The sequence below is a fragment of the Alexandromys fortis genome, unplaced genomic scaffold, assembly GCF_014885135.2.
Source record: "Alexandromys fortis isolate MF-2015 unplaced genomic scaffold, M_Fortis_MF-2015_v1.1 scaffold_3, whole genome shotgun sequence".
NCBI classification, from domain to species: Eukaryota; Metazoa; Chordata; class Mammalia; order Rodentia; family Cricetidae; genus Alexandromys; species Alexandromys fortis.
Genome location: NW_026067909.1, coordinates 27863856 through 27878313, shown reverse-complemented (window position 1 = coordinate 27878313; position 14458 = coordinate 27863856). Strand labels below are relative to the sequence as shown.

The 14458-nt window shown below is 49.3% G+C and overlaps 1 protein-coding gene across 1 annotated transcript in view; it reads right to left on the bottom strand.

Moving 5' to 3' along the window:
- Positions 1 to 3188, bottom strand: part of Gas6 (growth arrest specific 6) — a 31408-nt gene extending 28220 nt beyond the window's left edge. Inside the window, exons 1-2 of the mRNA XM_050136584.1 lie at positions 2946 to 3188; positions 2532 to 2698 (exon numbers count right to left, since the gene is read on the bottom strand). Of these exons, the coding sequence (XP_049992541.1) occupies positions 2532 to 2698; positions 2946 to 3024 (246 nt within the window). The 5' untranslated portion in view covers positions 3025 to 3188. The remainder of the gene's footprint in view (positions 1 to 2531; positions 2699 to 2945) is intronic.
- Positions 3189 to 14458: the final 11270 nt, after the last annotated feature.

The window sequence follows — 14458 nt, the reverse complement described above, 5'->3', positions numbered from 1 at the left end:
CAGTCGTACAGGTGGCTAAGCCTAGGTCTTTGGGACTCCTAGACCTGGCTGGCCTTTTCGCCCTAAAATTTCCCTTACGAGACCAGCCTCTATGTGTGGATTCTGCCTGGCCCAGTCAGGATTCTCTAGGACCACTGGGAGAAACTGGCCTTCAGGTGTTCTGTAGATCACAGCTTCTCATTGTCACACACAACGTTCCAGGTAAACCCAGGCCATTGCCCCTTGTCTATACGGTCTCATGGGTCTCCTTCAATACAAGAAATGAGCTACGCTTCAAGGACAGGAAAACCGAGCTAGCATTTTCTTAGGAAGGTAAGTTCCTTCCCAGTCTCTCAAGGCCATGAAGGTGAGTGGTGCTTGCAGGACCATTGGCCCAGGTCTTAGGCCTCCTCAGGGTATAGAGTGGGGGAGACTCCAGTCAAAGATCCCTGCAGGCACCAGGTCTCCACAGCACGACTTATCCCTACCCCTTCCAGAGGCTTGCCTCATTGCCCATAGTCATGACAACAGGAGAAAAAGTCACTAGCAGCTAGACCAAGGTGTTAGCAGCCAAGAGAGAGCTTTGATTTGGAACTCTGTGCACAGAGACCAGGGAGAAGCTGGGCATCAGGGTTAGTAATTCCCACAGCACAGGCAAGAGGTACAGGTCAGGCATGCAAGCTGACTCATGAGAGGAAAGTTCATGTGTGGGGGTATAGGGACTGCAGAAGGGGAAAGGACTGTGGACATTTCTTAGATGGCTCTGACGGGAACAGGTGTCTGCCAAGTCCTGATGGAGACAGGGTGTGACAGAACCAGAGGGGACTGCCTTTCCCAGCATTATAGCCTGGAGTTTTACCCAAGTGCAGGCAGAAAGGGAAAACCCTCCCATGGACTGAAGAGATGTTTTAAGGGGTTGGGGGTCCTGAATACATTACTCTTTTTCATGTCTTCATTTCACACCTTTGCAAATAAAATTATAATAAAACCGGAGGGACTTGACTCAAGAAGAGCAGCTCCGTGTCCAGGCAGCCAGGAGGGGCCAGCTTGGGCCTGTCTGCCCTGGCAGGCAGGCAGGCTGCAGAGGGGCGGGACTCTGTGGCTGGGCGGTGGCCTTCTTGCTTTCATTGCGTGTCGCCACAAGCCCTGTCCACACTCTGAATGGCAGAAAGCTCCATGGGAGGGTGGAGTGGAAGCAGGCAGAACCAGCCACCTAAGTCCACAGCCCAGGTGACCAAGGACCGGGAGCCCTGCCCTAGACGTGGTAGCTGGACTCATTGGGTCAGGAGCAATCATCATCAAAGCAGGAAAGAAAGCGGCGAGGGTATAAAAAGATCAGCGATCTGCCCCTATACTGCAGCTGATGCCTGGGGCGGTACCATGGGGGGAGGGGGGCACACGGCTTGTCACCTGATCTTGGCTTCCACCCTGGGTAGCAGTGCCAAAGCAGCTCTGGGGACAGCAGCTGTGAAGCCGGCCGGTATCAGAAAAGCAGCTTTGACAGGGATTGCCCTGCCAGCCGATTAGACACGAGTCAAAGCAGAGGCCCTAGCGGCTCGCACAGATCCATCCTTTTATCATGTGGTCCTTATTTCATCCCAGAAGAATTCTTTGAAAGGAGAATGCCAGCGGAACCCAGAATTGTGAAATCATATCGATTTGGCAGGTGACAGGAGGTCCTCGGCATCACTACGGGGGGCCTGCGAGCTTCAGAGAGCTTCAGAGTCCAGACCTTAACCTCGGGCATGCCCTAGTCTGGGGTGTGTTCCCCCATGAGCCCTCTCAGCCCTCACAGTCACCGTTTGTGGAGACTCCTGTGCACACATGGACTGCTGGCTGCAGTTGGCTGTGTGCCTGCTCCGTTCCCCAAGGACATTATTAATAGAAGTTTGTCCTGGGCCAGCAGAGCCCTCAGAGAGGCAGGTGCCGGTCCTTCCCTATGCCCCCCCTCCCTATATGCATGTTCTTTGCACAATTCCAGCCATCGTATTTTTGGATGTGCTGCTGCAAGCAATTCCAGCTTTGAGATCTTTCAATTCCTCTTTCAGGAAAACCCTGGGTCCCTCTGGAGGAAGACCCAAAGAGGAGCTCCACCCCTTACTTCCAATCTAATTTAGGGACAGGGCAACCTGGGAGAAGCCTTTGAGTTTCAAACCACTGTGTCCCTTTCCCGCGGGGGCCTTTTCTTTGGGAATAGGAGAAAGTTTAGTTTGAACAGGCCTTCAGCTTCCCTCAGGCTCCCGCATGGACCTCAGTGGACCCCACTCAAGGACACGCCTCCTCCTGCTCCTGAAAAGGAGAGGACTTGGGGTCACCAGGGGAGCAGGGGCTCAAGAGTGACTATGTGAAAGGGGATGGGGTGGCACAAAGCTCGGTGTCTAAGAGTTTCAGGGTGCACGCTGCGGAGCGGTCCCCACAAGGATACTCAAGCTTCCAGAAAAGGTTTCTGGATTCCACAGTCCCCCGGTCCCCCGGACCTGCACAGGGTAGGAGCCAGGACTTGTGACATCCAGAAGCGCAGGCCCAACCCTGAGACCTCGGCGCCCGCTCACCGTCTCAGGGTCGTTTTCGAACACCTCTCTGGCCTCCTCCTTGGTGCACACCTCCTCCACGCACTCCCGTTCCAGGTGACCCTGCTTAGCCTCCTCGAAGACTTGGTAGGCGCGGCGCTGCCTGGGCCGCAGGAACTGCGCCGCCTCTCGCGCCCGCAGCAGCACAGCTGCAGAAAGAAGGGTGTGCAGTCAACCTGCACCCACTCAGAGGTGGAATGTCTTAGGTCGGGGTTTCGGGGGACCATGATGCCAATGTGTCTGGGATGCTCCGGGACTGTGATGTCTAGAGCCCAGAGGTCCGGGACAAGGATGCCTGGGTGTCTGGGATACTCCAACCAGGATGCTGAGGTCGGGTGCAGGCCAGGTGCCCCACTCCAGGGGGTGGCGGGATCTGGGGGCCAGAGCGGTACTCACTGTGGGAAGACTCGGAGGCCAGCAGGAGCAGCAGAAGCGCAGTGCCCAGGGCGGCGGCGGGCCCGGGCGGTGGCGGCATGGCGAGGCCCTGGCCGGGGAGCCGGGCAGCCGGGAACGCGCAGTCAAAGCACCCGGGAGGTTGAGGCGAGCCGCGGATGCCGCGGGACAGGGGATCCGGTCATCCTGGCTAGGCGGCGGTGAAGGTCACATCCCGGCGGAGGCAGCAGAGCCGCAACCAGCGCTCGCTGCGGTTCTGGGCCGAGAAGGAGGCTGCGGATGGGGGCGTGGCTTGGGGAGGGCGGGTGGGGCCTAGCCTGAATGGGGCGGGGCCTTTGGGGGCGGGGCCGAGCTGGGTGAGGCAAGGCTGGCTGACTAGTTCGACTTCAGTATCCTCAAAGAAATTTCTTTGCCATCCTGGTGTAAATGAAAGGAGAACAAGATCTGGCGTCCTGGTCAGGTGCAATTTGGCTGTCTTCTATCCTCCTCTGCAGACATCGTTTTTGGACTCTTCATCGGGCGCGTTTTTTTTTTTTTTTTTTTTTTAGATTTAAAATCCACGAAAAAAAATTACTGAGGTCATTCCCCATGGCAAGGAGGTTCACGGTGCAAGTCTATGCCATTCCCTCTGTAATCTGGTTTCCACACAACTCCCTGAAAGCAGCCTTGTGTATTCTCCAGGGCCAAAGCTTCCTTATCTCTTGTCTCAGAACACTTTGCAAGGTCATAGGCAAACACACACACACACACACACACACACACACACACACACACACACACACACACACCTTGCAGACCAAGCACAGGACGCAGCTATGCAGCAGCTGGCCAAACCCCAAGAGGGGAATCTGCCCGAGACACCCCTACCTCAACATGCTGATGGGAAAAGGCTAGGGAGTCACTCCCTTTCGCTGGGCGAGTGCAACCCTGATTCTTGGAAGCACACAAGGTCATTACTGGAATTCTTTAAGGTCATTCGTTTGAAGGTGGAGTTAACAAATATGTTAATTTCAGAGAAATGAATGTCATGGGAATAATCTTGAAAGGGAATTAAAACTTGACTAGATAAGCCATCTGTGCCTGCTTCCAAATCAGAACCACGGCACTCCCCTGAAACAAAGCCAAACGCTTCAGAAGCCAGAGAGCACCCCAAATTCCCAAGGCTGCTTCAGCCCTATAAACACCATCACGCACTTGGGAAGAATCTTTGCCTTATTAATTTTCTGCTCTTCCTTAGGAAGAAACACTGGTTCCAAAAATGTCATGGGTCTTCACGTATCCCTCCACGGGCATACTCCCCGCGAGCCAAGAAGATAGAGAGCTGGCGTTTCTGTCCTCCATTTCCCAGGGTTCTAAGTCGGGGTCATGGGAGGCGGTCAAGCAGTTTGCAGGCTCCTGCATGTCAGCTGCAGCTGCCGCCTGTGCACCCGTAGAATTTTGAAGAAGAGACGCAGTTTCCAGTTACCTGAATGACACCCGTACCCTACCTGCATGAAAGGAGGCTTCTCTGGCTTCTAGGGTGTGGCCAGAGCTCAGACGACCAAACTGGATGGCGTCATCCAGGTCCTCTGGCTCCTTTAAGCCCAGACCTCGGTCCTCTCCACCCCATTTTCAGTACAATCTTTTTACTGAGTACCCCAGTAAAGATGCCTCCCGTTAGACATTCGGTTTAATAAAGTGCATTCGCTTCCTGGTTTTGAGTTGGAAAATGGAGCAAGGAAGAAGCAGATGTGGAGGGCGGTGGACGATTGATGGCAGGGGGTCACTTTAAAATCTTTAAACAAGTTACTGGTACAAAAAAAAAGTTTTCTAGAGCAGAAATGGGAAGTGGGTAAGAAACAATCAGATAAGTATTCCATGTTCGATGTGCCCTGAGCTAGGAAAGGTGAGGCAGATGGCTCAGCCCCACACAGCTGGAAGTCCTATGAAGAAGGAAAACAGGTGGCTTCTCCCATCAGGAACAAACTAGGGTGACTTATGGAGATTGGGTGGAGGCAAGGCGTCTGGACAGAACCAGTTCTACATTGCCCCTACTGCCACTTCTCTGTCCGGACACATTAGCTGTGAACCTCTTGTTTTTGTTTCAAAGCAGTTTGTCCTGGGTATGGAACAAACCAACATTACGTTTGATTTCTCTTTGTTTGTGGTTTTGATAGTCTTATCAATATGTGGACAGGCTAGTGCGCTGGGTTTTGACGTACCTGAGACCTATGTGTATACCCGGGATGCCATTGCAGTCAGAATGACACCGCACATCCAGAAAGTGCCCTGGGCCCTTGCCCATCCTTCCGGCTTCTGTGTCTCTCCTCCTGAGTTCCCCTGTTCCAGAAATCAGCTTCTGCTGCTACAGACTCTCCTGTATTTTCTAGCATTGCATCTAAAAGCAAATCTATAGTGTACACATTTTTTGCTTGGCCTTTTCAACCAGCATATTTTCATTTTTGCTCAGTATATGCCATTGTATGGATATATATTATCTATTGGTGGACATCAGACTCATTTTTTTTTTAAATCGGAAAATAGGCTGTGAAGTGAACTCTTATGGACCATTTATGCACAGTTATCATACTAGGATATTCTTTCATTTCTTTTGAACTTCATTTTTTTATTTAAACAGGAAGTTTATTTAAACAAGAGGGCTGAGGCCAGGCGGTGGTGGCGCATGCCTTTAATCCCAGCACTCGGGAGGCAGAGGCAGGCGGATCTCTGTGAGTTCGAGACCAGCCTGGTCTACAGAACTAGTTCCAGGACAGGCTCCAAAGCCACAGAGAAACCCTGTCTCGAAAAAAAGCAAAGAAAAAAAGAAAAACAAGAGGGCTGACTTGAAGAGAAAACTATCTAGTATCATTTTGTTCAAGAGTAATTTACAGATTGTCCTACATGTAACAGCTATGTACAAAAGAGTTACAAAATTATCCTTGATCTTACAATGATGAATGAAAAACATTAAAATTCTCCAATTGAACATTATATTTGAATGTAATTGGCCCCATAAGCTCATAGGAAGTGGCATATTAGGAGGTGTGGCTTTGTTGGAGTAGGTGTGGCCTTGTTGGAGGAAGTGTGCCACTGTGAGATGACTTTGAGTTCTCCTCCTAGGCTCATGATACCTCCCAGTGTTACAGTTCACTTCCTGGTGCCTATAAGATGTAGAACTTTCAGCTGCTTTTCCAGCTCTCACTCCTCTTTGGAAAGGACTTAAGAGCAGAACGGCTGTTTTCACGTGGCAGATACTCACTTACCTTTTAATGAAACTAGAAAGCATTGTCCCAAAGTGATTGCATCGTTTCACGCCCGCTGACAGTACACGAAAGTCCTAGTTCTACACTTCAACAATATTTACTGGTTTTTAAATGTTAGGCATTTTAGTAGATACACAGGGATATCCCACTTATTAAATTTGAATTTCCCTAACAACGGATGATTTTAAGTGAGGTTTAGTGTGTTTTTGCCATCCCAATGACTTCTCTGCTTAAGTGTATGTTCTAATTTCCTTCCTTCCTTCCTTACTCCCTCCCTCTTTCCTTCCTGTTTGAGATGTTTGCTTTTCCAATTGTTGTTTCAAGAATTCCTTAAATAATCCAGATAAGGGTGCCTTATCAGATGTGTGGTTTGTAGATATTTATTTCCAGCCTGAGACTTGTGTTTCTTTCTATTATTAGAATCGCCTTTCAAAGAGCGGGCTTCTTAAGTTGGAGATAATGCCCCCTTCTTATGCTTTTGGTGTTGTGTTTGTCCAGTCTGATGTCATAAAGATTTTATTCTAGGAACTACTTCAAAGGTAAGTTATGTGTTTAGGAACATGATCCATTTTAAATTAGTGATGTTTTATTCAGGTGCATAATCATTCGGTCATTAATTGTGACTAATAGTGGCCTGTAGACAGCATTCTGAGTAAATGATTGCGGTGCAGAGATCTCTGCATGTGTGTATGTATATGGTAACAGGTGCTGTTGTCTTAGCTCTGCACACTGAAGACTGCATGTGTGTATGTATGTGGTAACGTGTGCTGTAGTCCTAGCACTGCACACTGGAGACTCTGCATGTGTGTGTATGTATGTGGTAATGGTATGCTGTTGTCCTAACACTGTTTACTGACAACAATTTTCCTGCTGGTCTCCTGTCTTTGTGGCAGCAATCAATTGATCGTACATGCGTGGGTCTGTTTACTGACCCTGTTTTGTTCAATTCATTTCTCTTTAAAGTTAATATCACACTCCACCCCCCCCCCCCAGGACAGGCTATCCTGGAACTTCTGTGTAGCCCTGGCTGTCCTGGAACTCGCCCTGTAGACCAGGCTGACCTCAAACTCAGAGATCCACCTGCCTCTGCCTCCTGAGAGCTGGGATTTAAGGGATGCACCACACCTGGCCAATACCATCCTTCTTTATGATAGTAGATTTGCAATAATTGAAGTCGGGTAGTGTGAATATTCAAATGTTCCCTTTTTCCTCAAAATCATTAGTTTATTCTGCTTTCTCATTTGCATGTGAATTTTAGAACAGTTCTCCTGAAATGCTGAATTTTAATTAGGCTTACATTGAATCTATAAAGCATCTTGGAGAGAAAACATTTTTACAGTCTCCCATCTCCTGGTGTGTGGATATGGTCAACATCTTTTATTGTTACACAGGCCTTAGATTGTCTCAGCAATATTTTCCAATCCTCGGTGTCAGGAGTGGTGTACAGACAGCAGACCTGTTCCTCAGCATTTCATTCTATTTCAATGTTTTTAGATCTGGAGCAGGGTTTTATTGTGTAGTTCAGGAGACCTCCAACTTGTTGAAAGTGGGTTTTTATTTGGCTGTCACTGGCTAGCCTGCAAGCCCCAGAGATGTTCCCATCTCCACCTTCCTAGAGCTGGAATTAAAAGCATTTGACGTCATGCCTGGGTTAAAAAACAAGCAAAGCAAAACAAACAAACAGAAACCACTTTTTTTTTTTTTTTTTTTGGCTTTTCAAGACAGGGTTTCTCTGTAGCTTTGGAACCTGTCCTAGAACTAGCTCTTGTAGACCAGGCTGGCCTTGAACTTACAGAGATCCACCTGCCTCTGCCTCCTGAGTGCTGGGATTAAAGGCGTGTGCCACCACCTCCAGACTCAGAAGCCTGTTTTGGTAGGTTCTGGGGATCAAACTCAGACCTTCACGCTTGTATAGCAAAACATTTTCCCAACTGAGCTGTCTATGCAGCGCTAAACTCTTGATCCTCCTTCCTTCAAACGAAGGAAGTTCTGGCAATATAGGTGTATACCAATTTGCCTAGTGTGGATCTTTAAAAATTATGTTTTATGTATATGAATGTTTTGCCTGCATGTGTGTCTGTATATGTCTTGTGTGCTTGGTGCCCACAGAGGCCAAAGAGGACGTCAGACCCCTGGAACTAGAGCTTGTGAGCTGCCACGTGGATGCTGGGAATTGAACCCTGGTCCTCTGCAGGAGCAGCCAGCGTTCTTAACCTCTCAGACACCTCTCCATCCCATCAAGGATTTTTTGTTTGTTTGCTTTATTTCAGTTTCAATCTCTGATTGTTTAGCATTTAATGTTTATCTTGTGTCCTACGACTTTGAGTCCACCAATGGTTCTATGCTGTTTTCCTGTAGACTCAGGAAGTTTTGCAGAGGTGGTCACACTCTCTGTAGATAAAGCCTTCCATTTCCTCCTCTGCAACACACTTTTATTTCTTTTCTTGGCTCATCATACCACCTAGTGACCTCTATTGGAATGCAGAAAGGACAGAGGACATTCCAGTGCCCCAGTCCTTCATCCTTCAGCATGGTGCTGACTGTGTTTCTCACAGATACCCTTCATCAAGTTGAGAAAGTTCCTATTTATTCTGAGTTGGGACTGGAGAGATGACTCTGTCATTAAAGGTTAGGCTCACAACCAAAAACACAGGGATGGATACTGAAATGAATTAAACACTTCTTCTAGGCTTATTGAGGTGACCATGCTTGTTTTTTTACTCTAACATGTGAGTGGCCTTGACTGACCAAATGTTGAGTGAACCCTGCCTTGCTGGGATGGCCCCCACTTGGTTCTGACGAATTATTACTAGTAAATTACTGTTGCTTGCTTGGTAAGAATCCTTATTGTGAGAGGATCGCTCTGGGGCTTCACTAATTTTGTTTATCTTGTGGGATGACCGGCGAACTCTGGCCTCACAGAATCAGTGTCTACCCCTTCTGTTTTATGAAGAATTGTGGTATTTAGTTAACTGATTGCCACTGACTTTTGAAAGCCATTTTTGCTTTTCACACCCAGGTTTCCTTAGGCAAAGAGAGGTGTAAGCCATGCCCTTGTTTAGGGTGCAGTGTGAAAACGGAGATACCGAGTATGAAGTCCTTAGCGTGTGGAAATGGAGACTTTACACCCACTCACTCCCCAGTCCTGCTGCAGCCAGCAGAGCCCCTTCAGCAGCGGCACAGCTGTGTCCCAACTCCAGACCAGCAGACGACCAGCAGCTCTCTGTTGAGGGCAGGGTCTAGGATACTAGAAACTGGTCTGCCTATACTATGCCTAAGTACACCCATACTCCAGTCTACCACAAAGATGGTGCTATGCGATGAAGGTGTGTGTCCTTCAAATGCTTCTGTTCAGTTCTTACTCAAGCTGATGGTGCCACTGGTGGGGGCCCACCAGGGTTGGATTGGGGTAAGTGTAGGTCAGGGATTTGAGTGATCCTTCTCCATCACATGAGGGCCCACCAAGACGTACCTGCCTCACCTCTAAACTCAGACCTGCTGTTGCAGGAAGCCCCCACCCCTCGTCTCCTGACTTCTTGACCGTGGGCTTTTAGCCCTAAGCCCTGTGAGAATGATACTCAAGTCACATCGTCTGTGATCGTTTGCGTCAGTGGTCCACACTAAGACAGCAGAAAGCTCAGGAAGGGCGGCACAGGCTGGTGGAGGAAGGTGGACCATGAGCCCAGCTAGCCCTAAGGATGAGCAGATCTGGAGACCTGGAACAGGATGAAGAAATAGGACCACGAAGAATAAATGCCAAATCCCTCTGATCTGCAGAGTCTGGAAGAGTCATAAACGACATCCACCTGCACTGGTCGTTTCATCAAAGTACTGAAAATAGAGGCCAAAGGAGATCTGGGGAGGGGGATATGAGAAAATGGTTGTGCCTTCGAGGGCCCCAGCCGAGAATCGTAATTTAAACACAGACTGGCTGGGGCCAAGTCAGAGCAGCAGGCGGAGCTCTTAGCCAAAGGCGGAGGGGCAGACAGCGGCAGGGAGAAGGCCAGTCCAAGAGAGGTGGGGAAGACGGTCGTTAACCCCGGATGTGTGGCCCACTCTGCTGAGGTCCCCAGTCAGGTGCACTGTGCCCAGAGTTTCCTGAGGGACTTGCCCAAGACAGAGACGTTGATGACAACTTTCGGAGAACAAGAGAGACTCCTGACTACTGACTGCTGCTCTCCAGGCAGGGACCCCGGGCAGAAAAAATATCATCTAAGGGATGGAAGGAGCTTTGTGTGTGGCCCAAGGTCAAGGGACAGAAGCAAGCTCTCTCAGCTGGCCCTTGTGAGAGCTGAGCTATGACCCCAGACTTTATGTCACACACCTAATAAAACCTCTTACACCTATGCTACCAGGGAGAGGAAACTGGCCTTTTACTGCATTTTCGTACATTGAAATTTTTTCCTAATGTCCATGTATTTCGCTCTAACAAGCATGATTTAACGGGGCAGCTCTGAGAGTGAGCTTTGTGTCTCCTGCAGAGGGAGCATTTTATAGCAACTGGGGCAGGCTAGTCACAATAGGAGCAGCAGGCCTAAGCCCCTAGTAGCCTACAGAGACTCCAAGCAGCTGCCCATGACTGTGGCCTTGGACTGTAAAGGCCCCACTGATGATGGGGAGTGAGTGGCAGCCTTGCTCTCCTGTGCAGTGGCCCTCGGAGGTCTTTGAAGAGTTACCATGTAGGAAAGGAAATCATCTGTGGAGAGGACCAAGGAGTCCTGTGGTTCTCATGGTCAGATTTGGAAGCAATTGACTTTTCTGACAAAACCATCAAGGAATAGGAATTCTGGGCTCCCACACGGTGATCAAGGTCACTTTTGGGTCTCTGGGACAGGAGCACAGGTGAAGATGTCCTTGCAAAGTCCCTTGGCCTAAAGTTCAGCTTTTTACTTACAGTTTGTATAACAGAAATACATGGCAGAATTACAAAGAAGACCCGCAGTTCCGGCCCAGACGCCTCCCTCTGACCAGAAACACTGACAGCTGTGCTCAGCCCTGGCCTTGTGATCTGGAAGAAAGGGATGATGTCCACAGGCTGCGAGGGCTTGCTCTTCTCTGTCCATGTCCATGTGGTTGTCACACCGTCTGTCCTCTTGGGGAAGGACTCGGGGCCCCTGGCACAGGCATTGTGTGGAGTTGCACTGTTTCGGAAATGCCCTTCATGGCCCGTTGGAGGCCATCCTGGCTTGAACTGAGCCTGTAGTGATTCAGCCACACCACCTAATAAAGGCAGTGCCCACAGGGATCAAGCCCTGGGTTAAGAATGCTGAGGAAAATGCATGTAGCCCAGCCGACAGGAAAGCCGTCAGACTGGCGTGGGCATCTCCTGTCAGAGGCTGTGGTTTGCTGATGTCTTATGTTAAGTAAACTGATGAGCTTTGCATTCATTGACTTAGAAAAAGGAACCTGGCTCCTCGAAGAGCCGGGAGAGTCCTACAAATATTATTTTGGAGGATATCCAAGGCATTTGCAGCAATTGTACACATCTTTGGAACTGACACAGCTACTTTGGTGTAACTTATTTTTGTAACCTTCTAGAATGGACAGTCAGCTCTAGGCTGCTCCAGGACAGCCCAGCTCTGTTCGCTAGACCTATGTACCCTTGAGGACACTGGCTCTGTGTATGCCAATGCACTGGGGCAGCCAAGTGGTCCATTTATTGGGGGAGGGTCTTAAAACAGTAGAAATTTATTCTGTCAGTCCTATATCCCCAAAGCCTAAAGTCAAGAAAGCCCATATCTCCCAAGATGTCCTTTCTGTCTCTCCAGCTCCATCCATCCACACGTCTCTGTGTTCTTGGTCGCACACTTGGTCTCTGCCTCTTTTAGAGTTCCGTGTCTGCACCTGGCTCCCCTCTGCCCATAGAAACAGGCCTACTGGATTGGTGCCCGTTTTACCCGATTGTGAGTTCACTTTAACTAATTACCTCTGCAAGGACCCCGCTGTGAATGTCAGCTTGAAGTGCTGAGGGCTAGTAACAACTGGTGAACTAGGAATGACTCATGGGAGCTGGCCTTCCCTGCTGGCCTCTAAGGTGGGATCCATACCTGTGTCTCCTGGGGGTGGCTGGGATGGAACTGGATGGTCCCCTGGGTGCTATCATCACCCTGCAGCTGCTATGCCCTGGTCTGTCTTTCCTTCTCAGGGACAGAAGCGTTTTGATCCTTAAACTAGGCCCTCACGCACACAACATGAACTGTGGAAAAATTACCAACTTGGTTGTTCGTTAATAAAGGAGGCAGAAAGCAGATAGGACGGGTTTCAGAGGCGATTTAAGGAATGAATGGCTTCTTCAGAGTCAAAAAGGGACAGGAGAACCAGATCACCGGGTCAGGCACAAAAGGAGTCTCCGTCCTTTGATCACATTGAATGTATAGGGACATGGCCCGTACGCTTATTGACTCTTGTGGGCAAACACTGAGTGCCTCTTTACTGGAAAAGGCCTGTGGATTAATGTGTAACTAAAGTCACCAAGTATTCAGAGCAAGCAGCAAGGTGAACAAGGGCACCTGCCAGGTGACAAACATCCTGGTAGGGCTGGGGACAGGGCTGTGCCTCGTGCTCCCTGACCTGCTTTCTCAGTCAGGGATGTTTTCCAGACGGACATGAGTGTCACTCTACCTGAGAGGCCATTGTCCCTGCCACACAGTATTTTTTGGAGAACTTTTCCCCATGCTGGGTGTACTCTGTGTCCTTTGGGACATAACTGTTCCTTCCAGACAAGAAAAGAACATTTCCAGATTAAATTCATTAGCCACAAATTCTGTTTTTCAAATTTACTTTATGTGTGTGGGTATTTTGCCTGCATGTATGTCTGTGTACGGTGTTTGTGCCTGGTCCCACAGAGGCCAGAAGAGGGCAACAGAACCCCAGAAACTGATCGGAAACCACTTTGTGTGTATGTGTGTGTGCCGAGAATCCAAACAGAGTCTTCTGGAAGAGCAGCCAGCACTGTTAACCACTCAACCGTCTCTCCACCCCCACCCACAAATTCTTGATATACAGATTTTAAAATGTGCTGATTTCCCTGGTAAATTCAATACAGGTGCACAGGGAAACACTCCTGGAGACCACTCGCGTCCCCAAATGGCCCCTGGGGTGCATTTGCTCTTTATGGGGAATCAGGGCTTCTTGTTAAAAATGCTATTGGAAGCTCAGGGCAGGCAATGAAAAGGCCGCATCCAAAGTCTCGCATGGCAAATTAATTTGACATCACATGACAATCACACCAGCCCGCTATCATATCTGCAGTGTACACTGGAACTCCTGTTCCCAGACAGGAGTAGAAGAAAGATGTGACCAGATGTCTTCTGAACCTTGCTTATCCTCCACCCTGGATGGATGCAGTATGCTACCAGGTCATTTGTAGAATTTGTTCCTCTGCGACTTTTCTCTAAGAGAAAGGTGACCTCATGCAACAGCATCCTTGAATCCTCTAGAGGCAGAATGTCACTCCTGATCCCTGCAGCTTATAAAATGAGAGTCTCAGGTATGACATTGGTAGGAGCAGATCTGGCCAGTAATGGAAACTGCTCATCAATCTTTTGGGTCCTTTAACAGCCAGTGTTTGTCACCAGGGAGAGTGGCAGGCAACTTGGATATAGCGGTCATTTGATCCAGACCTGGATCCTGTCCCGTCTCCTTGGTATGGCCAGTACCTAAGTTCTCACAAAGAGGCAGGTCTGGAGCTATTGATTGAAGGCTGAGCCGTGGGCTCACCCAACTCCTTAGAGAAACTCACAGCCTCCAGCACTACTGAGAAATGTCCCTGAAAAAAAAAATGTCCCTTGTTGAAGAGCAACAAGACTGAGGGATGGGGTCATGGTGACCATATGGGATTGGCAACTTTGAAAAGATGCTGAGAAATGAATTCCATATTTTCAGAAGCCATCATGTGCCAGCTCTTCTCTGTTACCAACCACGGTTTAGATGTGACCCTGGTCAGTTCATTGGCAGGGCTAGGGTAAGCCATAGCCGCTGTGATATAAGGCACATACTGGAGATGCTGCTGGATGGCTCAGGGTGACCTTGACCGTCCCCAGGACTCACTCCCACTCACTCATTGCTTCTGACAGCCAATGTTCCAATCCTGCCTCACTTGCTGGCTGGCTCAGGAGGGCACCTCGCCTGCCCTTGGCCACACACCAGCCCTACCACATGCTGTCCTGACTCAGCAAGGCTGGCATCAGGCCATGCTGCACAGTGTGTGTGTGTGTGTGTGTGTGTGAGAGAGAGAGAGAGAGAGAGAGAGAGAGAGAGAGAGAGAGAGAGAGA